General features: G+C 57.1%; 2 protein-coding genes across 9 annotated transcripts in view; one reads left to right on the plus strand and one right to left on the minus strand.

Moving 5' to 3' along the window:
- The first annotated feature begins 626 nt into the window (after window positions 1-626).
- MPND (MPN domain containing) lies at window positions 627-18834 on the plus strand. Of its 3 annotated transcripts, none has more exons than XM_073324489.2 (13): window positions 627-867; window positions 7615-7829; window positions 8521-8751; window positions 9717-9876; window positions 11937-12021; window positions 12591-12687; window positions 13521-13593; window positions 13805-13881; window positions 14026-14194; window positions 14561-14631; window positions 15132-15221; window positions 16175-16267; window positions 16916-18834. In XM_073324489.2, the coding sequence occupies exons 1-13, from the start codon at window positions 840-842 to the stop codon at window positions 17069-17071; spliced, it is 1545 nt and encodes a 514-aa protein (XP_073180590.1). In that variant the 5' UTR covers window positions 627-839; the 3' UTR covers window positions 17072-18834. The 3 variants fall into 3 exon arrangements, with proteins under 3 accessions (XP_073180590.1, XP_073180592.1, XP_073180591.1); XM_073324491.2 differs by having other exon boundaries at window positions 628-867; window positions 16789-17006; XM_073324490.2 differs by lacking the exon at window positions 627-867 and adding an exon at window positions 3443-3671 and having other exon boundaries at window positions 16916-18829.
- The window catches only part of SH3GL1 (SH3 domain containing GRB2 like 1, endophilin A2), a 59798-nt gene continuing 55012 nt past the window's right edge, over window positions 17849-22634 (minus strand). For all 6 annotated transcript variants that reach the window (XM_073324497.2, XM_073324492.2, XM_073324493.2 and 3 more), the window contains one exon: window positions 17849-21045. In XM_073324497.2, the coding sequence (XP_073180598.1) occupies window positions 20849-21045 (197 nt within the window). In that variant the 3' untranslated portion in view covers window positions 17849-20848. The remainder of the gene's footprint in view (window positions 21046-22634) is intronic.

The raw sequence follows: 22634 nt of genomic DNA on the forward strand, positions 1-22634 counted from the left end.
GCCAGTAAGTTCCCTGTTCCCAACTACTGCCTGGGCCTGGTGGTTGCAGTTTGTCTGTACAGCCTGGTGCCTGGCCCGGTCGATTTCACAGCTGCTGTTCTGAACAGTGGGGCAGCAATCATGTTAACGTCCCATTCACGGGAGAGGACCCCACCCCACAGATAAAGGGGGCAGAGGGAGAGCAGGAGTATAGTCCCCCCCTTCCCCCCCCCAGAGTGAGAGTGCTAGGAGCCGACCCCAACAATCAGGAGGCTGGCGGGCCGGGCGGAGAGCGTGGGACGCATTCTCCCAGCTAGGAAGTCCAGCCGGAGGGGTGCTGAGAGCGTCCCAGGTACCCACCCATAGTAGCCACCCTGAGGGGATGGCATCACTCAGATACTGCCCTGCTCAATGCTGGGTGCCCTGAGATTCCCTGAACAGAGTCTAGGACTCACACAGCCCCAGCTACCTGGCCTGCAGATGGGGACTGTGAAAGTGCGGGTATTTGGGGATGCTCCCTGGACTCTTGACACTTCCTATCTCCCTGGCCCCTTGCCACAGAGCCTGCACTTTCCCCCCTGCAGCCTCTGCCTCTTGCACAGCAGCTGCTAGCTCCCCCCAGCTCCCTAAGACAGGCCACTGGCTTTTGAGCCACCCCACCATCTAACCCTGCTCCGAGCAGAGCGCTGGTTAAAAGGCCAGCAGCCTGTCCCCATTGGGAGAGATTTTAGGGGGGATCTCAGCGTCAGCAAAGCCCAACAAAGTTAACAGCGCAGGTTGGAACCCTGCAGGAGTAATTAAACAACTAAAGGAAATCCCCAGAAAAATACCGACTAAACTCATCTGAACCTTGCAGCGGAATGAGGAACTTGGCAGAGCTGAAAACAGGTATTGTGGAATCTCCAGCCATGAGAAGGTCAAAATTCAGATCCTCCCCAGCCTGTGTTACTGGCAGCTATGCTGTTAAGGGCTGAGCTTCCCAGAAGGAGAGGCTGAGCGGCGCATTGTGCCACTCTTGTTATGCACAGGCCCTTGGACAGACACCCGTAAAGCGATCTCTTGCAAGCACTGAGTGATGACCGAACACCACGCTCCCCAGTAAACACCAGGAGAAACCAGTTCATAATAATGATCGTAAATAGGCCAGGAAAGATTAGATTGTTTCATTTTTAATTAACTCGTTCACTGTCATTTCCAACTCTTTGTACGTCTTACAAACTCCAATTTCAATTTAGTCCTTTCTTTTTGCACCAGCAGGATCATTTCTTTTTTTTTAAAAAAGCCTCAGATCCTATTTTGAATTTTCTCAGAAGAAACGTCAGATTGGGGCTGTAAGGACGGTAAAAGGGGAGAGCCAGAAATAGAATTAAATATTGTCATTGCATTTCCAATTAGTTTCTCAAATGACTGACAGAGCCTAACCTGGCAACAAAACGGGGCATTTGACATCTGCAAATTGTACACAGTCTGGGCCCAATCCTGCAGTTGGATCCAGGCAGATGCAAGCCTGGTCAAATCCAGTTGTAGGAACGGATCCCATACGATTCTAACTTGGCGTCTTGCGAGTTTGTTTCCAGTGGCTTTTGGCTGCAAAAAGACAAAGAGGATAATGGACTATTACTGCTTACAGTCAAACCCTTCCGGTCTTAATTCCATGTATCGATCCCTGGAATTCCTCCCAAACCCTTAAGGAAAACAAATCTTAGCAGAAAAATTGTTTAAAGGGTGCTGGACTTAAGGAACCAAAAGATGAAGGCTGAAGTCAATGGAAGTGTTATCAATTTATCCTGCTTGTCGTACCTGCGGGGCTTCAGCCTGTTTGATGTTCCAACTGCGCTAGGTGCTGTACAAACATATAATAAGTCTCTGCCCCAAAGCACTTGCAATAAGATTTGGATCTAATCCAAGATCAGTTAATTCTTGAGTTTTCAGGGGAGGAATAGCTCAGTGGTTTGAGCATTGCCCTGCTAAACGCAGGGTTGGGAGTTCAATCCTTGAGGGGGCTATTGAGGGATCTGAAGCAAAAATTGGGGATTGGTCCTGCTTTGTGCAGGGGGTTGGACTAGATGACTTCCTGAGGTCTCTTCTATGATCCTGCTTTTATTGCTTGTGTCCCTTGCCCCACATTTCATGCACCAGTGGGGTCAAAAATCGATTGACTGCATAATTGGCATGGGCCACTGGTCAGAGCTTCTTGCACTTCTTGGAACTGATGCTGGCTGGCTTGTGCCAATTAGATGAATAGTTTCAGAGATTAGAACGATTAGAACTGCAGAGGGGCCAATGTCCACTTAGAAATCAGTCTTGTGCATCTCATCACCTGTTCGTTACCTCCTGGTGTGACTAGCAAGTGCCAAAGGTGGCATGGCCTGAAAAAGATGAAAGGAGAAAACCTGTTTTCTTGTCTGTTTTCCTCTCGCTTTGTGCTGTTGACAGGTCACTGCCCGCAGCCAGTGTCGCTGCCGGCCCTGCTGTCTGTGTGGGTCTTTCACACACACGCAGGAGAGAGAAAAAAAACATTAAAACCACAGCAAAACTGGCGGCTGCAGACTCCTGCTATGAAACTGAAGCCATTTCAAGGTGGTGCCCAGTTGTTTAAGGCCCAGTCTTGGGTGGCTGGCTCCTGGAGAGTGAATTGTCTGTATTATCTGTGGCTGGGGTTGGATTTTGCCCCCTTGAGCCCTGAGTGCACCTGACAGGAAGACAGCGCGTCTGGATCCTGTTTGTTGCAAGAGAAAATATTTATTTATTTCCTTCTGCCCTTCTGAGGAACAATGCCCAAGACACACAGAGCAGGCGCCCTCTGGTGGCAGAATGGCGGGATCACGCTGTCAGCCGCTTTTCCATCGCAGCCCCACATCACAGGGTTAGCTGCCGGTGGGGCCGCCCCTGGCTTACGCATAATTGAGGTTACAAATAAATATCGCTCCTTTCACCTTCAGAGGTTAACTTATCCGCACAGCGCGCTGGTGGGAGAGGTTAATATTCTCCCCCCACCCTGATGTACAAAGGGGGGAAACTGAGGCACGGAGTGAGTGAGCCAGAGTCAGGGACAGTGCTGGGAATAGAACCCAGGACCCTGACAATAGTATCCGCTGGTCAAATGAGTTGATTCTAACTGAATAAGGGAGGGGAGTGGGGTCTAATGGTTACAGCAGGGGGGGAGGGGCAGTCAGGACTCCTGGGTTCTGTTCCCAACTCTGGGAGGGGAGTGGGAGTTAGTGGGGAGAGTGGGGCAAATGGGAGCTAGGGACCTGCAGCTGATTGGATCCGGTGTTTGCAAAGTGTGGGGGGGGGCTCCATGCCCCGCCCCCCCAACTGCACCCCCCAGGAGCTCCATACACCTTCACCACCCCCCCATCTCTCCCTGCAGGCTCCATGCACCCCCCCACACACACTATCCCCCCCCCCCGGGGCTCCACAGACCCCACCACGTCCGATCTTCCCTCCATGCCCCCGCCCCACCTCCACCCGCCAGGAGCTCCGTGCACCCTCCATGCCCGGCCCCCGGCGCGGGGCTCCCCGGGCTCTCCCCGGGGCTGGGTGGCCCCGGCTGGGGAGCGGGAGGCGGAGACAAGCGGGGCCGCATCATCACGTGCTGGGAAGAAGCCGCCGCCGGAGCCCCAGTGTCTGATTCATCCTGCGCCGAGGGGAGGAACAACAGGAACCGGGGCCGAGCGGAGCCATGGCAGGTACCGGCCCGGGGGGCCCGTCTCCCCTCCTGCTCCCGCCCCCGCCCCCCCCCGCGCCTGCACCCCTCCCTATCTGGGCTGGGGGCCCCCCCCGCTACCCCCCCCCTTCCCTCGCAACCCGCCCTGGCTGCAGACCCCCGCGCGCGGCCGCCCCCCCTCTGCCCCAGTCCTCTCTCTGCATGCCTCCAGCTGCCCACTCCCCGCTGCCTGCCCCCCAGCGCACCCCCCCCCCCGTCCTCCCCCTGCATCCCTCCAGCTGCAGGTCCCTTTCCAAGGTCCTGTTCCTGCTTGGAAAGATCCCCCTGGCTTCATCCACCTGCCTCGGGTGGCCCCTAGCTCCGCTGGGGGTGGGAGTGGCAGAGGGGTTGCCCCCCGCGTCTGACATCAATTCCTGGGAGAGGCTGGCCTGGACCGGCCCTTCCTGAGCCATGGGGGCTTCCTGGCTGGAGTGTGGGAATAGAGCCCCCAGTCCTGCGGGGGGGGTGTGTGCACAGAGCCCCCAATCCTGCGGGGGGTGTGTGTGCACAGAGCCCCCAGTCCTGCGGGGGGGGTGTGCACAGAGCCCCCAGTCCTGCGGGGGGTGTGTGCACAGAGCCCCCAGTCCTGCGGGGGGTGTGTGCACAGAGCCCCCAGTCCTACGGGGGGGGGGGGGTGCACAGAGCCCCCAGTCCTGCGGGGGGGGTGTGCACAGAGCCCCCAGTCCTGCGGGGGGGGGGGGTGCACAGAGCCCCCAGTCCTGCGGGGGGGGTGTGCACAGAGCCCCCAGTCCTGCGGGGGGTGTGTGCACAGAGCCCCCAGTCCTGCGGGGGGTGTGTGTGCACAGAGCCCCCAATCCTGCGGGGGGTGTGTGTGCACAGAGCCCCCAGTCCTGCGGGGGGGGGGGGGTGCACAGAGCCCCCAGTCCTGGGAGGGATAGAGGGGGGACTTGGATCTCCCAGCCCCAGAATCACCATTTCTGTTTGGGAGGGGGGCAGCCACCTGCTCAGCATGAAGAGTGAGAGCTCCCCCCCCCCCCCCCGCGCACACAGACACACACTCATTCCAGCCCCATGTGCCTCATGGCAAGGGAGCTATAGAATAATGCCCCCCCCATCAGAGTTTAGGGCAGTGGCCTCTTCCCCCCCACCCGGTGGAACAGGGCTGCGAGTTAAGGCCCAGCTCAGATTGTTACAAAGCTTTTCTCCTGCTCTGGCCAAACTGGCAACCTGCGGGGAGCATTGGCCGTCCGCAGGGACTAGCGGGAGGTTTGCCCCTGTGGCTCGACGGCTCCTCTGGGCTGCAGCTGCTAGGTGGCCAGGTGGGGGAGACACGGGCGCTGGACGAGAGCCGGGACGGGCACAGAGTGCAGCAAGCCGTCGTGTGGCCCGAGAAACACGCCATTTTGAATTGACACTGACCTCCCCGGGGGCCTTTCACCTGACGTGTTAGGAATCTGCCCCACTGCTGTGGGGAGGCAGAAGGGGCGCTGCCTCCCCAGCTACCTCCCACCCCCTTGCCCTGCAGCCCCAGGAGCAGCTGCTCAGTAGCACCCCCCAAAGGTAACCTGGGGTAGCTCGGGCGGCTCTGTTGTCTGCTGGGATGTAGCAGCCCTAGCCAGGGTCGGAGCTCCACCCACCTGGAGCCTCGGCAAATAGGTCAAAGATTGATGTGGCCTCTGGACCACTTTGAGATAATGTGGCAAGGCTGGAGCCCCCCCGGGCTAGTGAAGAAGGCGGGCGGATCAGAGCCAGAAATTGGCACCGAATGCTGACCCAAGCAGATGCTGCCCCCTTTCCCCAGCTTGCGAATTGTCCGTGAAATTCTCCAATTTGTTGCATATTGAAAACTCTTCGTGGCTCTCCCCCTCCCAGGCCCAGCACGCGCCCGATAGCCCCCATTGGTGTGGGATTAGTCAGGTCACATGGTAGCGTTGCTGGTCCTTGATTGGGCGGTTTAGGTGACGCGCGCCGGCTGGAAATTTTATTCTCGAATGGGCCAGTTGGGATTTGGTCTTGGTGGACATTCAGGCTCCAAACTGGCTTCTGGAGGGATTTGCCCTGGGGACGCTCTGGCACTTGGCAGCCCTCGTGTGTGACCGGGAAAGGGGCCGAAGGCGACGGCATCAGAACTGCCCTTCGAATTCAAACCAGGGTTCTCAGGCAGTTTGAACTCGGCTGTAAGAGGGAGGCTGGGCTGTTGGGACAGGCAAACCCAGCTGGCAAGCGATTCAAGCGCAAGGGCTCTGCACAGCCACGAGCTGTGATGGTTTCTGTGCCGATCCCTGCTTGGCGTGAGTCGGACGACCAGGACCCACCTGTCTGGCAGGGCCCCGCCCACGCAGGCACGCCTGCTCCCTGTGCTCGGGCATCTCTGGTGGGGAGCCAGGGGCCACGTAGCCAACTCCCTGGGCGGTGGGGGGAGGATTCTTCCTAGCTAACCCACACAATACACCTGCCAGCCATTCAGAAAAGCAGGTGGTAGGTGCCTTTGGCTGGTGGGGTATCCAGCTCCATCTCCTCCCCAAGGGGTCCCAGCAGGGAGACTTGGGCAGGGTGACAAGGGTTGGATCGGCATAAGCAGGACTCTGGGGTATGGGGTGGCGGAGGGGTGCATGGCAGTCCGAACAGCGGGTACCTGGTTTTCTTTTTTCCTTCTAAAAGAGGCTTGTCCTGGTACAAGGGAAACTGTCCCAGGAAGTTTAGGAAGTAGATGCAACCTGCAGCTAAAGTGCTGTATATTGACCAGCTGAAAATTTAGGCCTTAAAATTTCTTTTTTTTTAAGCCTGGCTTTCCATCTCCTTGGGCTAGATGCTCCCAGAGAAGTAATCTATAAGGGCCCAGCTCCTTGGGGAGGAAAATCAGCAGCGCTCCATCCAAGTCACGGGAGGGTAGGAGCTAGCGTCAAGCACTGGGCTGGGTCCTGGTTCAATTCCTGGCCCACCCACAAACTCCTTGAGCGAGCCACTTAAGGTGGCACTAAAATAGCCTGTTGGATTTATGATAAAGATAATAATTATCATCCCTAGATCCTCTTTGGGCCTTTCCATCTGTTGACCTTAAAAGCAATTTACAAAGGAGGGCAGCAGCATTATCCCTATTGTACAGATGGGGAAACTGAGGCACAGGGAGGCAGTGACTTATCCAAGGTCCCCCTGCAGGCCTTTGCAGAGCCAGGGGGCTGCCTAACCCCCTCCTCCTTTTTGGGGGGACTTAATAGTGAAAAGCAGTTTTAGGGGCCAAATTTTCAAAGGCAACAAGGGATTTTGGGGACCTGATTTGAGACCCTTCAGAGGGGGCTGATTTACAGGAGGTGCTGCATGCCCGCCCCTCAGCCCCCTGTAAGGTGCCTGAAGATGGGCATGCAAAATCACTAGTCCTTGCTGAAAATTTAGGCCTTAAAATTTCTTTTTTAGTTTTAAAAATCGCCCAGGTTGTTAAGATCTCAGGTAAAGCTATGTATGTTTCTCAGGTATGTTTGGGGTTTTTAACAGTTACCCTTTAAGAGACTCATTGGTTTATTCTCATGAGCTATTATACTGATCCTGTATCCTTCCATACCCCACCTATCTGAGGATCTCAAAGCACTTTGCAAGCTTGACTGAGTTCAGACTCCCCAGCCCCTTGTTAAGTAGATCAGCATTACCATCTTCAGTTTAGATGGGGAAACTGAGGCACAAAGCGGGGAAATGGCTTGTCTGACATCACACAGGTGGTGAACTTTGGAGTGAGACTAGGGCTCTGTGGCCCACAGGTCCTTGCTCTAACCACTAGATATGACACTTAGAGATGGGGTGTTAGTGGATAGATTTCACGCCTTTCTCAGAGCCAGGAACAAAACTCAGGACTCCTGACTCCTCGTCACCTGCTCTGATCCATAGACCATGCTCTTTTCTGGAGCTGGGGATGGAACCCAGGAGTCCCGACTCCCACTTCCCCAGGTCAGGCTGTGGTGTTTGTTTCCCAGCTCTGGATGCCGATTCTCCTGGAGCGGAGGAGTGCCTGGAAGAGGATGAGGAGGAGCTGGAGACGAGCTTGGAAGACCCTGAGAATGAAAGCGCCGGAAAGCCGGCCCCAGGGGGGCGCAGCTGCATCCTCACCCGGCGCGGCATCACCCTGCGCGTGCTGCTCAAGGACGGCCTGATCGAGCCGGGGGCGGGCGTGCTCTCCATCTACTACCTGGTGAGGGCAGAGTGCGCCGGGCTGGTGCTCCTTCGCCGCTGGTGGGTGCTGGTGCGGGCCTGGGGCTCCCTGGGGGTCTGGGGGTGCCCACGGCTCCAGAACTGCTGCCCTTTGTTCCAACAGCCTCTTTAATGGTGACTTAGATGCTGGGGTCCAGCCTGCAGCCATAGGGCCGAGCAGAGGTGGACTAGCCCCAAGCAGGAAACACCACAACCTTGCGGGGGCTCTCTGATCTTCCTCCTGCTTCTCGGACAGACTCCTCCGTGCCTCGCCATCCCTTCCCTGCCCCCTTGACTCCAGCTTCTTCCCCACATGCAGGCTCCTGGTTCCCCACCACTGCACTGAGCCCCCCCAGGCCTGGGTCTTGCCTGGATCCGCTTCAGGGGCCAGAGTGGGGTTTTGGTGCTGGTGAATTCGGCCTGGGAGCCATGTGCTCCTGTACCAAGCCTGGTGAGTGGCGGGGAGGGGAGAGGAGGGGAGCGCCTGCTGCTCTCCAAGTCGGGTCTGAGAGGTAGTGGAGAGCAGGGCTCCTGGGTTGGTGGCTGCACACCCTCTTGAGGGGCAACGCTCGGGGCACCTCTAGTGACCGGTGAATCCCCTGCCCTCCTTCTCCTCGCTGGGCCTTCCCCAGCGGGTTCCCCCCCGTGCCAGTGTGTTAACGGAGCCTGCTGCTTCCCTCCTGCTCTCCCAGGGGAAGAAGTTCCTAGGGGACTTGCTGCCTGACGGGAAGATCACCTGGCAGGAGACGGGGCAGGTGTTCAATTCACCCAGCGCCTGGGCCACGTACTGCAAGAAGCTGGTGAACCCGGCGAAGAAATCGGGCTGCGGCTGGGCCTCGGTGAGGTACAAGGGGCAGAAGCTGGACCAGTGCAAGGCGGCCTGGCTGAAGAAGCACCAGCCCAATGCCCCCGCGGCCGAGGAGGTGAGCCAGGCGCCCCCCCCTCCCTTGTTTGCCCCCTGGGCCCCGGGGGAGCTGAGTCAGCAGGAACGTTTCAAATATGATGAACCCCCCCTTTGAGGCTGTTATACCCCATTGCTGCAAAGAGGGGCACTCACACCTTAGCTTTTCAAGTGTGTTGGCCCCAGGATTTTGGAGACAAGGTGTGGGAGGTAACATCTGTCATGGGACCAGCTCCTCAAAGCGAAGGAGAGCCAGGCTTGGAGGAGAGCTCTGTGGGGCTCGAAAGCTGGTCTCTTTCACCCAGAGAAGTTGGGCCAATAAAAGATGTGACCTCCCCCCACCGTGTCTCTCTAGGTTTTTAAAGGGGCTTCAGCAGTTAGTACCTATAGGAACCTACCTGGGGAACAAATATTTAATAACGGGCTCTTCCATCTCGCTGAGAAAGGGCTGACCCAGCGCCTGGCTGGAAGATGAAGCTGGACACATTCAGACTGGAAATAAGACTGTGTCAGACTGGACACATTCAGACTATGTGCACATTTTTGCCAGGGAGGGTGATTAACCCGTGGAAGGATTTTCGTGTGAGCAGCGGAGCTCTGAACCCCAGGAGAGCAGGAGGGAGGCTGGGAGTCTCCCAACTGGACCTTAGTTACCTGAGACGGGCCCTAGACTGGCAGGCATTTGGATGCCTGAGGGAATGGGCAGCGCAGCGGCCGTGGGGCACTGCCGCCTGGGATCAGACCCCATGGAGGTGCTGGGGGGAGTTGCTTCTTGGTATCACTGTGCCAGCAGAGGGTGCCCGGGGGAGGCTCTGCCCCTGCAAAATGTCCGTTTGCAGGGGCAGTGAGCTGGACCCAGGAGCACAGGCGTCCTTGGGGGTCTGGGATGGGTGGTGAGTAAGAAGCACCAGTTCCGTGCTGAAGCTGGGGTGGGGGGAGGCTGTCTGTCCTGCCACATCTCCTCCTCTCTCCCCCCCTACCCTGCAGAGTTTGGTGAGCGAAGGGGAGGAGGAGGAACTGGCCGAGGAGGAGGAGGACGAGGCCAGGGAAGGTAAAATCGCCATCTCGGAGCCTGCGCTTGGCAAGAAACTGGAGGAGAAAAGCAGGAAGCACCAAAGCAAGAGCCTGGTGGAGCAACACAACGCTGGTAACGCTGGGTCAAAGGCTCAGAACAGCCTGCTCCATGCTGGGGCTGGGGGGTCTGGTCTGCTCCGATCCATGGCAGGAGTCTAAGGGGTGGGATTTGGACTGACCAGGGTAATTCTTAGACCTTCCAGCTCGTGTCTCCCTTTCCCTGATTCCTCTGCCCATCTAGGCCCGCAGTCCCTGCCTCGGCACTGGGTGCGAGAGCCTTCCCCTCTGCAGCCCCTGCCTCCCGAAGCTGCCACCCTGCATCTCTCTGCCTCCTCGCTGCAGAACACAGACGGGTCTAACATGGCCTTGGCAAGCTCCAAGTCGAGCAGAGATGAGGTGCAGGTGGTTTTTACCTCGCTGGCACTGGTCCAGGCCAACCCTAGGCCCCTCTCCCTGGGGTTGGCTTCCACCAGCTACAGGGAGGTGAAAAACGACGGAGCCTTGTCTCCAGGAGGATTTTCGGGTCTGTCTGCACTGCAGTCGGGAGGTCAGATTGCAGCCTGTGTAGACCCCCCTGACCGAGTGTTGGTGGAGCTAGCTCGAATAACAATAGCAGTGAAGCCCTGGCAGCTGCCCGGGCTAGCTCCGCCCGCCTAGGATCCTGGCTCCGAACTGGAGTGGCCCCCGTCGGCGCGGCTGCAGGTTTGCGGCGATTGTTAACGTGAGCTAGCTTGGATCTAGCTAACGCAAAGCTAGTGGAGTACATCTACACCGGGGTGGGCAAACTACGGCCCGCTGGCCGGATCCGGCCCCTCAGGGCTTTGGATCCGGCCCACGGGATTGCCCCGCCGTGGTCGCCGTGGGCCCCGCGCCACTCCCGGAAGCGGCCGGCCCCACGTCCCTGCGGCCCCTGTGGGAGCAGGGGCAGAGGGCTCCGTGCGCTGCTCCCGCCTGTGGGTACCTCCCCCAAAGCTCCCATGGGCCGGGAGTTCGAGGGCCGGCTTAAAACAGCTGGCGGGCCAGATCCAGCCCGCGGGCCGTAGTTTGCCCACCCCTGCTCTAGGCGGAGAGAACCGCAGAAGATAAGCAATCAGCACCAATAGCAAGGCGCCAACTGGATTTTTAAAGCTTCTTCGGGAGCGTAGGAATTGCTGCCCTGGGTCAGACTGGTGACTCCAACAAGTCCGGTGTCCTGCTTCTTTTTCAACTGAATTGTCAGGAGTTACCAAGACCAGGGCCCCACTGGGCTAGGCACCGCCCAGACACAGAGCAGTAGACAGTCCCTGCCTTGGACGGCTTACAATGTACACAGGCAGACAAAGGGTAGGGGGGCTAGGGAAACACATATGTTTGTACAGCACCTAGCACAGTGGTCCATGATTGGGGCACCTAGGCGCTACCACAATACAAATCAAATAACACCGCACAAGCAGAGTGAACATGCTGGCAGCAAATGGGACAGTGGCAGCATCAGATGCTTCAGAGGAAGAGGTGAGGAATGCTGCAAACGGCAGTTATGGGAGAACCTGCCCTTAGGGGATGTTTCTTCCTGACCCCAGGCAGGCAGTGGTTCGCTTATGCCCTGAAGCATGAAAGTTATATACAATTTTATTCTGTCTAATGGGCTGTCTGTCCTGTTGTAGCGATCTCAGGTGGTCACAGAGAGGAGGAAATGGGTTATTTGTTGTTAATAATAATCCCTAGCTCTTATCATTTCTCATCAATCTCAAAGCACTTTAAAAAGGATCATAATTCCCATTTTACAGATAGAGAAACTGAGGCACAGAGCGAGGACGTGACATGCCCAAGGTCATGCACAGGCTGGTGGCAGAACCAGAATCAGACCCCAGGTCCCCTGAGTCCCAGTCCCCTGCTCTGTCTACTAGGTCACACTGCCTCCCTGGTTTGATTTTTAACCTGACAGCATCCCCTTCAGCTGGAGATCAGCAAATCAGGACAGCAGCTGTAAAAGAATGGTTAATTCTGTCTGGAGACTTGCACAGGAAGTGAGATGAATCCCTGAGAACTTGTCTCCACAAACCCTCTCTCCCCGCCTTCCCTTCCCTCGGTGTGTCCTAAAGGGGCCAGGGGGCAAATCGGACTGTGTGGGGACTGGTCTCTTTGTCTTTGCAGATAACGGGCCCTACGGGAAGAGACCGGAGAGCAAGAACCGCACCCCCGTCCGTTACTGCACGTTGGGAAGCCGGGACTCTGCCAGGTAGCGCCCCACTGCAGCTCCCTTCCCAGCGTCCTCTGGTCAGCTGTTGGCAAAGTTCTCGGGAGAGCGAGTTCTGTCAATGCCATCACGTCCCCTCCCACCCTGACCTGCAGCGCCTCCTGCTGCTCCGCTCTGAAAGCTCTGCCCTTCCGTGGTATCGCCCCCTGCCATTCTACTTCTGAGGCAGCTGCGCGGCTTGGCGGCTTCCCTCCGCCCTATCCCGCAGCACCCCGCTAGTCCAGTCTGGGATTGCCTGCCCCCCCCAGCATCAATGCTCCCTGGGAGCAGAACGGGGCTATCTGCCTGAATCCAGCCTGGTCCCCACCTGTCGCTCCCCTGACAATTCAGCTCCAGCATCGTCCCCTTCTCCCTGTCTGTCCCGGCGAGCCCAGCCCCAGGGAGGGAGCCTGACTTTCCCACAGCACAAAAGGCTACTCCCCGCCCCCAACTCTCCTGGGTCCATGGCCCAGCGTGCTGGGGTTCAGAAGAGACAAACCCCGGAGGGTGTCAGGTCAGCACCAGCTGGGATTGGGGGATGCGTGGTGGAGAACGGGGGTCTTCTGTTCCAGGAACCCACACACCCTCGTGGAAGTGACCTCCTTCGCGGCAATCAACAAGTTCCAGCCATTCAATGTGGCCATCTCCAGTAACGTGCTGCTGCTGCTGGTATGTACCGGCCCCCCGCTTGCCCCCCACCCTGGAGCGCTCCCTCCAGCATGGACCTGTTACGCTAGGCAAGGCTCGTGCAATTGCCTGCATCCCTCTGGCTGGTGGCCCCCCCAGCCCGCAGGGAGACAGGGACCCCACCAGCTGATTGAAACTCCCAGGGTGGAACAGCTGCTGCACACAGTCCGATCGCTAACCGTAGTAGGGGCAGTTTGAGAGAGGAGGTGGACGATGGGTGAATAATGGGCCCCGCTGAAGGATTTGCTGGTTGCCAGGAGACATGTGGCAAAAACTTCCGAGCTGGGGTGGTGAAGGCAGGCAGCCCCGTGCTGGTGACCGAGAGAACTTGCAGACTGGGAACTTCTTCAGGGACTGCAGACAATGATCTCTCCTCAAAAGGGTGGCCAGCCTTTGTGCACCCCACCTCCTGCAGGCCACATCAACTGGTAGACTATTAGCAGGGGCCTGAGAGTCCTTCAGGATCAAAGCAAGATCCTGGGACTGCAACATGTGATATTAACGTTGCCTCGGCCGGAAGGGCAGCTCCCAAGGAACGTTGGGGGGGAGGACGCGACTCATGGATCCGCATGGCCCAGGGAGATGTGTTAAACCGAGGGTGACACCCACAGAACGCAGAAGACTCAGGGCTGGGATGCCACCCAGACACCTCCTGGTGGAGGCTCCCGGGGAAGGGGTGCGCAATGCCTTTGGATGCAGGGTGGTGGGAACCGAGAGGAGGGGTGCGGGGTGAAGGGAGGGGCGGGGGTGGGGGAGAGACCGGAGGGAGGGCAGGCGGGAACTGGGTTTAAACTCTCCCCCCGTTCCCTCTTTAGGACTTTCACAGCCACCTAACGAGGAGCGAGGTGGTTGGCTACCTGGGAGGCAGGTGGGATACCAGCAGCCAGGGTAGGTACAGGCCGAGGTTTGGAGTTCATTTCCCGGCCGCGCCAGGCCCTTCCGAGGCTGCCTCGGGCCCAAGGCGCGAGGCCCCAGTCTGGGCCCGGGGTTCAGCCCCCCGAGGCTCGCAGGCTGGGGGGCATTCGCTCTAACCAGCTTTTCTCGGCTGGGTGGAGTCCGTGAGCGGCTGGGCCGAGCTGACGCCTGGCCTTCCTTGCAGTGCTGACGGTGCTGCGAGCGTTCCCCTGCCGGACGCGCCTCGGAGACGCCGAATCGGCAGCCACCGTCGAGGAGGAGGTAACGGGGGGGGGGGGCATTAGCTGGCCGCGGCCTGCGCCATCCCGCCGGTGCGTGCTCCAGGCCCGAGCAGGGCTTGCCCTGGGCAGCTGAGCCCAGACCACCGCTAATGGCTCCTCCCTCTTCTCTGTGCCCGTGCCTCAGATCTGCCAGAACCTCTTCCTGCGGGGGCTGGCGCTGGTGGGCTGGTACCACAGCCACCCCTTCAGCCACGCCCTCCCCTCGCTGCAGGACATCGACGCCCAGATGGATTACCAGCTCAAGCTGCAGGGCAGCAACAACAGCTTCCAGCCCTGCCTGGCCCTCATCTGCGGTAAGGGCCGGGCCGTGCGGGGGAGCCGGACGTGGGGCCGGGGACCCTGCCCTTCAGCACGGCCAGCTGGGGACCCAGCTCCCCGCCCCGGGGCACCGTCTGGCACCTTGGGACCTGCTAGGGCTCAGCCCCGGGGCAGCCCCCGAAGCTCAGTCTGGCGCCCCGTGGTGCAGGGCGTCAGGATGCCCCCCCACCCCTCCCTCACGGCGGGGTGGGGGATGGACTGCAATCCCATGCTCCTCGCTCTACTTCCAACCCCCTCCCGGGGCTCCGGGGAGCTGCAGTCCAGGCCCTGGGCAGGCAGGCTGGGCTGCGGAGGGTGGTAACCCGGCCCTCAGTCCAACTCCTGGTGCTCTCTCCCCACAGCACCATACTATCCCGGCAACCAAGGCATGGAGTCCAAAATCTCGCCCTTCTGGGTCATGCCACCTCCTGAGGTGAGTTCCACACGGTGCCATGGCCAGGCCTGGAGCCTCCGCCCCTGCTCCCCCTCGCTCTCTGGACCATGCAGCCTGCTGCCGGCTCTCCGGGGGGGTTCCTGGCAATGGCAGACATTGCCCTCTGCTGGTTCCCATGGTGCAGGGGCGTTGGCCGAAGGAGCAGACCCTGGGCTGCTGGGGGCTGCTGGAGCGGGGCCCCTGCTGGGGTGTGGGGGAGGACACAGTCTCTCCAGCCGGAGAAGCAGTCGGACCCCTCTCTGCCCTGGATAAACATCCTGGACACCTCAGGGAGCCGTGGCCAGGAAAAGGCCTTTTCCTGACACTTGGGCCATGACTCTGCCAATCACGTGTGTGACTTGGCCCCAAACTGTCCCTTGCCTGAGGCTGGGCTGAGTTAACGCTGGTGCACCAGCCTGGCCTGGGAAGCTCCCGGCTCGTCCTGTGTAACCCAAGGCTGTGCCCGGCTGGAAACCTCTGTGCTTCCTTTCCTCTCACAGCAAAGGCCCAACGATTATGGCATCCCCATGGAAGTGGAGCTCACCTACGTGCAGGATGGGTTTCTCACCAATGACGTCCTCCATGAGATGGTGAGATCCCTACTTGGGGGGAGGGGAACCCGAGCAGGGGCTACGTGGAAGATCTCTCCCCCGGCCCCTGGGAGTATCTAACAGCACCGTACACATCTCCTCGCAGTCCTCGGCTGGTCTCAGTAACTTCATGCTATGTGTGTATAGCACTTCTCCACCGTAGGACCTTCCATGTCTCCTTCCCCATCGTATCAGTGGGTGTGTTGCTTCACTGGTCTGTGAAATGCAGCCATCCTGGGTTTGAGAGCAGCCTCGGGTGGTGAGTGAAGCCTCATCTCCACAGACGGGTGCGGTGAGGGGGTCTCAGGAAAAGGGCTGTGATCATTAGTGTCAGTGCAGCTCAGACTGAACAGCGGCTGAAGGTCTGGGGTGACACACACATACCCATGGTGCTCTGTCTGTTGGCTTTAGCCAGATGAAGCAGCACCACCAGGCTCTCCCCATGCCTCCAGCGAGTTCTCTCAAACCTGTTGTTCAGAGTTCTTTCAGAGAACGAAAATCCCATGGCTTGGAGCAGGGTGAAACATGCAGACAAAGAGCCCAGACGGAGGTGTGGGGTGTAGCCACCCTGGGGGTGAACAGCGAGAATCAGATCCATTACCTGTCAACAGTTCCAAGCAGCAGCCTGGGCCCCAGCCCAAACCAAGTCCCCTCTATTCCTGTTAGCAGTAAGGAAGAGCTGGAGAGGGGGATAAGCAAAGACCATCACTAGAACCAGATGGTCAGAGGCCTAACATCCCTCCAAGTCTCTCTAGATTCCAATCCTAGTCTTGACCAATCCCCTTCTACATGCGACAGGAAAGCTCGGGGTTTCTTGGGGCTGACAGGCTGATCCTCTCCTCTAAGACCTCTTCCCCCACTGCTGCAAAACTGCAGGGCGCAGGTCCCGCTTTCAGTGGGACTTGAGCAATCGTTTGGCTTCCACTGACTCCCCTTTCCCTTTGCGGCTCCAGATGCTGCTGGTTGAGTTTTACAAAGGGGCTCCGGACCTAGTGAAATTTCAAGATATATGGAGCCAGGAGCAGACCTACTTGGACAAACTAAAGGTGAGAAAATGGGGTTGAAATGGGAAAAAAGCCGAACCATTATATGCCATCTCCAGAGAAGATGGCGGAGAGGATGCTAGGGTGGCTTTTTCCGCCCGTTTTCTAGGCTTGCTCTGAGCTAGGTGAGGTGTTTTTACTACCTCCACCTTAGCACTTCCATGGCTGGGGAAGGTTGGATCAGTTTTCCTCATTGTAGCCGTACTCTCTGTGACTTGCACCGAGGAATTATGCTGTACTGAAACAACTCAAGCAATGTGGATGGAGCACGCGGGGGTCTAATAGCTTATACCAGCCCCACTTCTGCGGTCCTTACTCAAGCAGAGTCATTGGAGAACAGGTCTAGTGGCCGGGGGCAGATAACGGAGTTAGCTTGTCCATGGTGAAGATCCGCTGCATTGGGTAGAACTCTCTTTCCTTACTTTTTAGGGGTAGACCAGGTGCTCGGCCTAGGGGGATGGGTAGTTCTGTACTGCTAGGCCCCTCCCTGAGATGGAAAATAAACAAAGCTGTTTCCATTTCAGGGCTCCCTTGCCTCCAGGACACCCAAAGATCAGGGCTTCGCCCACGTCCTGGAACAGATTTACAGCCTCCTCAAGCACAGCAGCTGAGGCAAGGCTGGAGCCCGAATTACACTGAACTCATACCCAGGTGCCTTTACACCAGGTGGGGCTCAGCCTGGCAGCCCCACGCTGGGGGAGACTGGAGCCTGCGCCCAGTGCGGAGTTAGCAGGGACGTTGGATCTGCAAGCCTGGGGCAGCTGTTATACAGCCCTGAAAGCCGAGTCATCCGTTATACAGCCCTGAAAGCCGAGTCATCCTGCAGACGGGATCAGCGCTGGGGCTCGGGTTCGTTTGCCGCTGGTGGAGACGGGGCCTGGCTCGGGGAGCGCAGTACAACTTGGGGGTGTAGTGTGTAGGTCCGAACGAGGGAGGATGGTGGCGGCCTCTCTCCGGGTGTAAGTTATTTGTGCAACTGGTAGTTCTGATTAAAAAATGTTGCTGACCTCCCCTCCCCCCGTGTCTGTGGGAGACCCAGAAGGGAATGTGTGCGTAGAACACTCCTACTGGGATTGAGTGATGATAAATCCGCCCCCTCTCGGGGAAAAGGAGCAGCTGGAGTCAAAGCAAAGAGACTTGACTGCTCTTTCCTGGAACAAGCCATCCCAGGTGGTTTTAAAGGCACAGCCTGCTGCGAGAGTGGCTTCCCGTCCCCATGAGAGGCTCTCTTCAACAGAAGAGTGAAATCAGTTCTGGAAGCAGCAGCCTTGTTGAGCCAGAGGTGGCAAGTGCAAGGGGGTAGGTGGAAGGGTCAGCCTGGCTGGTCCACTCACTCCGTGGCTCCTTTGGGGGGTGGTATCTCCACCCCAGGGACCAAGCAGTGCCACCCGCAATATGAAGTGGTGACACACGCTAACTCGTGAGCAGGTAACGTGGTGGTTAGCCAAGGGGGTTTGCCTGAGTGAGGGAGAGGTTCTATTTCCATATTCCACTCCCAGCTGCCCTACCCCTTAGACAGCTTGCTAATTCCACAGCAGTAGGGGAAGGAGCCCACGCCTGACCCCTGAAAGAGAAGGCACACGCTTTAGAAAGAAAACATTTAATACTTTTATGTAGAGATTACAAGTCAAGATTTGTGGGTGTTCCCCCCCTAAAACCAGGAGGAACCATAACAAAAGTTCTATTAAATTGTCCCAACTAAAAGACTTATTTCAATCCAACTGAATGTTCGCTGGACCATACCAAAGACATGACTCGGCCAGGCCACGGGTTTGAAAGGAGAAAGTTAGAAGCTACAACCTCAAAAAATACTAACCAGCTCTTATGGCAGGTCCGCCCTAACAGATAGGGGACCTGCGTCTGCCCAGCAGACCCAAGCCTGAGCCTGGTCCCTACTCCTGTTGGCTTCCTGGAAGCAGGATTGGGCCCCTGAAGGCTACCAGCTGCGCAAACAGGGAGCCTGGGTGGCTGTATGAGCCAGCTCTGAACAAAGCGCCTGCAAGTCTTGGCCTCTGCTGGGAGTTGGGTCAGTGACAGTATTGATGAGAGTAATAAACGTATATCAACATGCATGGTTAAAAAAGCTAAAAAGGTTCTGTGTGTATACGTAACAGGACACCGAATCTGGCGAGCGAGAAAGGTAGAGGAAAGCACTGCGTCATGAGACGATTACATAGCGACAGGCCGAAACCCCCCACCTGCCGGCAGAGATTTGTTTGCTATTAAAAAAATACAGATGCAGAAGCAATGCTGGGGCTGACGTCAGAAGAACCAAAGGGCCCGTGGTACAGGTGTGTTGTGCCGGGCCTTGCTGAGGGCAGGAAGACACCACGCCCTGGTTTGAGGGTGATGTGGTGAGCACAGCATGCCCTGGCTGCCACACGCTGGCTGTACCAATGGCACTGTGGGAGCACCCGTCACCAGCTTCAGTCCCTTGTGCTTCAGCTCCCTCTCAGCAAAGGTGAGGCTAAGGAAAGCAGGGGAGGTACGTTCTGCAAGATGTGGCTTTAGACACCCCCTGCGGGTTGCCCTTGGAAGCAGCATTTCTCTTGTGCTGCGGTTCAGAGAAAGTGCAGTAAACCCCAGAGCAGCTCCACGGGTGAGATGGTTCTCTCCAGGCAGAGCTTCTCTTCGCTTTGAGCCCATCTATGCTGGACACAGCTGGGAGAAGTGGGGCAAGTACAGGAGCCACTGATGCCCCTCAGGGGTTGCGCTTTGTCCCATTGCCAGCAACAGGATGGGTGCTGAGATGGAAGCATATTTACATACTGAGGGGCAGAAGAGAGTTCCCGCGTGATTCCACCTAAACAGACAACGCCAGGCCCCGGTAGATACCACCTCGCGTTCTGCCTAAATACCAGGGCCCCCTGCCAAGCGGCTGCTTCTTGCCACCACAACACTGCTCAGGGAATGGATTGTCACCCCGGCTGGAGCAGAGCTGCAGGGCATCAGGCAGCAGACAAGTATTGCAAGGACTGGTCCTAATAAAGGCCATGAAAAGAGGCACGCCCACAGCTTCCCACTGGACCTCCTTTCTGGGTAAGGAAACAACAGGCCCTGAGTTAGAAGGTCTATGAACACAGCAAGGCCTTCTCCCATCACACCAAGACAAGCAGCTCCTAAGGTTCCAAAGAGCCGAGGTGAAGGGAGCTGGGGAAGGCACATAAGGATTAGACTAGATCAAGCCAAGCAGTTTCACCTTGGACTCAGCCTTTCATGGGATGGGAAAAAAACACTTGAACATGGAACAGGAGGGGAGATAAGGGCATGTTGGTTTGTGGCAGTGCATTATGGGCTAAGCAGCTGCCTTCCCATGATCGCTCTCATCTATAGGGAATAGCGCCTTAGCCATAATTCGACTATAGCATTATCCCATGCCCAGCACCATACAAGAGCTGCAGGTACACTCCCCCCTGGCCAAACCAGCCTCTTCCAAGGGGAAGCAGCAGAACCAATTCATCTCTCCCAGTTCAAACCACTCTTCTGGGGGCAGAGGGAGTGGTTGCAGCAGGTGGAGGCTCAAAGTCTGTGGCCATGAAACAGAGCAGAGGCCAGAGACACTATGGGCTGACACCGGCTCTGGAGGACAGGAGGCGGCAAACAATCCAGCACAAAGCTGAGTGCACAGAAAGCAGGAGGTGGAAGCTAGGGGTGACAACAAGGGGGCTATTTAGTGTTTTCAAGCTGCTTTGTAGTGTTCCTCTGAAATACAATCCCGCAGCTAAGCCCTGTCCTTACACAGGAGCAGAATGGGTGAGCAGGAGAGGCCCATCGAGGCAGCAGGACAGGAAGCAGCCCTGCTTCTGCCTCCCACAGCAGCATAGAGAACTTTGATCCATCACAGCCCCCCGAGTCAGTGTTAGAATAGGTGTGAACTGTAGGCAAACAGGAAGGACGGGTCAGTGTCTGACTTTCACCCTCACTGCTTCGCCCTTATCCTACAAGGTGAGCGCGGTTGCTGGTCGTGTTCAGTAGACACCAACCCCACCTAAGCTAAGCTGTGGAAGGTATTTTCCTTGCACAGTTTCATGTCTAGAGCCCCTCCTAGAAGAGGCTGCAGGTCCTGTTTCCCTCCCCCTCCCAACACACACAGGTGGTTCTCACTGGACTTGCCCTGTGCTTGGCCCTGCATGTGCCCCCTCGAGCTTGCCCATAGGTAGGACACATGCACTCTGCTGCCCAGGTGCACCCACGTTCCCAGGATCTCCAGCGTGGCTGACCCGCTTCACATGCTTTTCCCAAAAAAAGACACATGACAAACCAGGAGATGCTCGACTTGGCTTATTATACAAAGTGGGAGGAGCCTGGCGGGGTTGAAAGTACCTAGTTCAAAGCCAAGAAGGGAAAACTTGAATGGGGCTGCCCAGCCCTTGCGGCTTGTTCCCTGCTGCCACCCTTACACTGATCCAGCACACGTGCAGAGCGAACGCCATCCCGTTCTCTCAGCCCCGCCCTGCAGAAGAAGCCTAGTGTTGAGTTACAAAATGGAATGCAGAAGAGCAGGGCTCGCCCCGCCATGAGTTTGTATGCGGTGGGGGAGGAGGAAGGGGAAGGGCCAGGGGGGAGGAGGGGGAAGATGCAGTTTCACTGCGGTAGCGGGACCAGCACTTCCACGTAGTTGAGTGGGAAGAAGCCAGACTGGCCGTTGATCATGCCCTCGTACCAGTTTTCGTCAATCTGATTGGTCAGCGTGATGATGTCACCCTCCCTAAAGCCCAGCTCGCCGTCGTTTTCCGGTTCAAAGTCATAGAGCGCCTTGCAGCAGGGCTGGTCCAGGTGAGCTGGAAAGAGACAGGCAGAGCCAAGGTGAGCCCGGCCCGCAGACCAAGGGAGCACAGACAAATCAGGCCTCACTGAGCAGCCTCACCCCCTGGGACTCCCTTACCCCAGGGCAATCCAGTCACCACTGATCGCCTTTGTGGGGTTTCCTATTCACTGCAGCACTGAACTTTTGGGCAGAAGTTAGATCCAAGAGCCATACTCGGCTTCCAACTCCCTGCCAGGGCCAACTGTTCACTCCTGCATATTTTTAGTTATAAGAATGCCAAGGAAGGGGGCTCCCACCCTCCCCCTGGCAGCTAATCCACAGCATAGCAGGGAATTTCCAGCCCAAGTTTTCCTTTTCCTCCTGCTATCCCATGCACCACGTTAAGTTACTTCTCCCTCCTTGAAAGGAGTTAACACCAAGCTGTAGACTCACAAACCTCCCTTAGCCTTTCTGCCTTCCTAATCTATCCCTTCTTAGTCCCTCCAGCCCCCTGAGCCTGCTTGTTGCTCTCTTCTCAACTATCTCCAGTTAGTCAATGAAGACGGTTAAACTCCAGCCAGAATGATCCCCGCTGGGAAAGAGAGAGAAGTGAGAGTGTTACTACTTTAACGATCACCGTGGGGAAACCAACGGTCAGTTAATCTGTTAGTTAGTGACTGAGTTAGACTCAATACTGGATGGTAACGAAGAGAACTTGGAGCCTACAGCCCAGAGGGCCAGGATGGACTATGATTTCGGGTGCCTCTATGATTCGGTGCTCACCTGGAAACATTGTCTGGAGGCCTGATCTGCAGAAAGGGCTGAGCACTTGCCCCTCTGAAAATCAGGCTCCTTTAAAGGCGTGTCAAGTGGGGCCCCTAAACATCACTAGTGATTCTTCAAATCTTGGCCTGCAAAGCCAGATCATGGAGCAGCTTCGGTGCTAAACTAACCTCTTCCTCTTGTCCCACAGACCAATTTTCCACCCTAATTTTCAGGTGAATTGTGAATTTTAGTGCCCAAGTAGACAGCCCTGGAGAGCACAATCCTCTGTTTAGTCAAACAGATCCAGTATGGATGACAGTAGTTAAAGCGTCCCCTATACCCTGCTCCATCCTATCTATATGCATCAACTCCGAGGCAGACACTCTCCTCTGGGTCTCCGCAACCCTGTCAGTCCTTGGGGTCTGTGCTGAGGCTAGCGACAGACAAGCAGAGGGCAGGGGAAGCTGCAGTTTCAAATACAGGTGAAATGCGTCCCCACTACCATCCTATTCAGTTCCCAGAGCCTTTTCCTTCCCACGCTTCGGCGAGAGAAAATACACCACCCAGGGCAGTTGGGGTTGGATGGACAAACCCCTCTGCTACCCCCCAGAAGGAGCAGCATCTCTGAGAGGCTTCACATTTGTGCAGCACTTCTTATAGGGTTTTCAAAAGCAGCAGAGGGGAAGGTTGAGGAATAAGGGACTTGCCCAAGGCCACAAAAGTTTCTTTGGCAGAGCTGCGAGTAGAGCCCAGATCCCCCGATTTTCAGTCATATGTTTCAGCCACAACACATTCCCCATACACAGGAAATGGGAATCTGGGGCATTTGGCAAAGGGGGATTTTGACCAAACTCACTA

The sequence above is a fragment of the Lepidochelys kempii genome, chromosome 25, assembly GCF_965140285.1.
Source record: "Lepidochelys kempii isolate rLepKem1 chromosome 25, rLepKem1.hap1, whole genome shotgun sequence".
Lineage (NCBI taxonomy): Eukaryota > Metazoa > Chordata > Testudines > Cheloniidae > Lepidochelys > Lepidochelys kempii.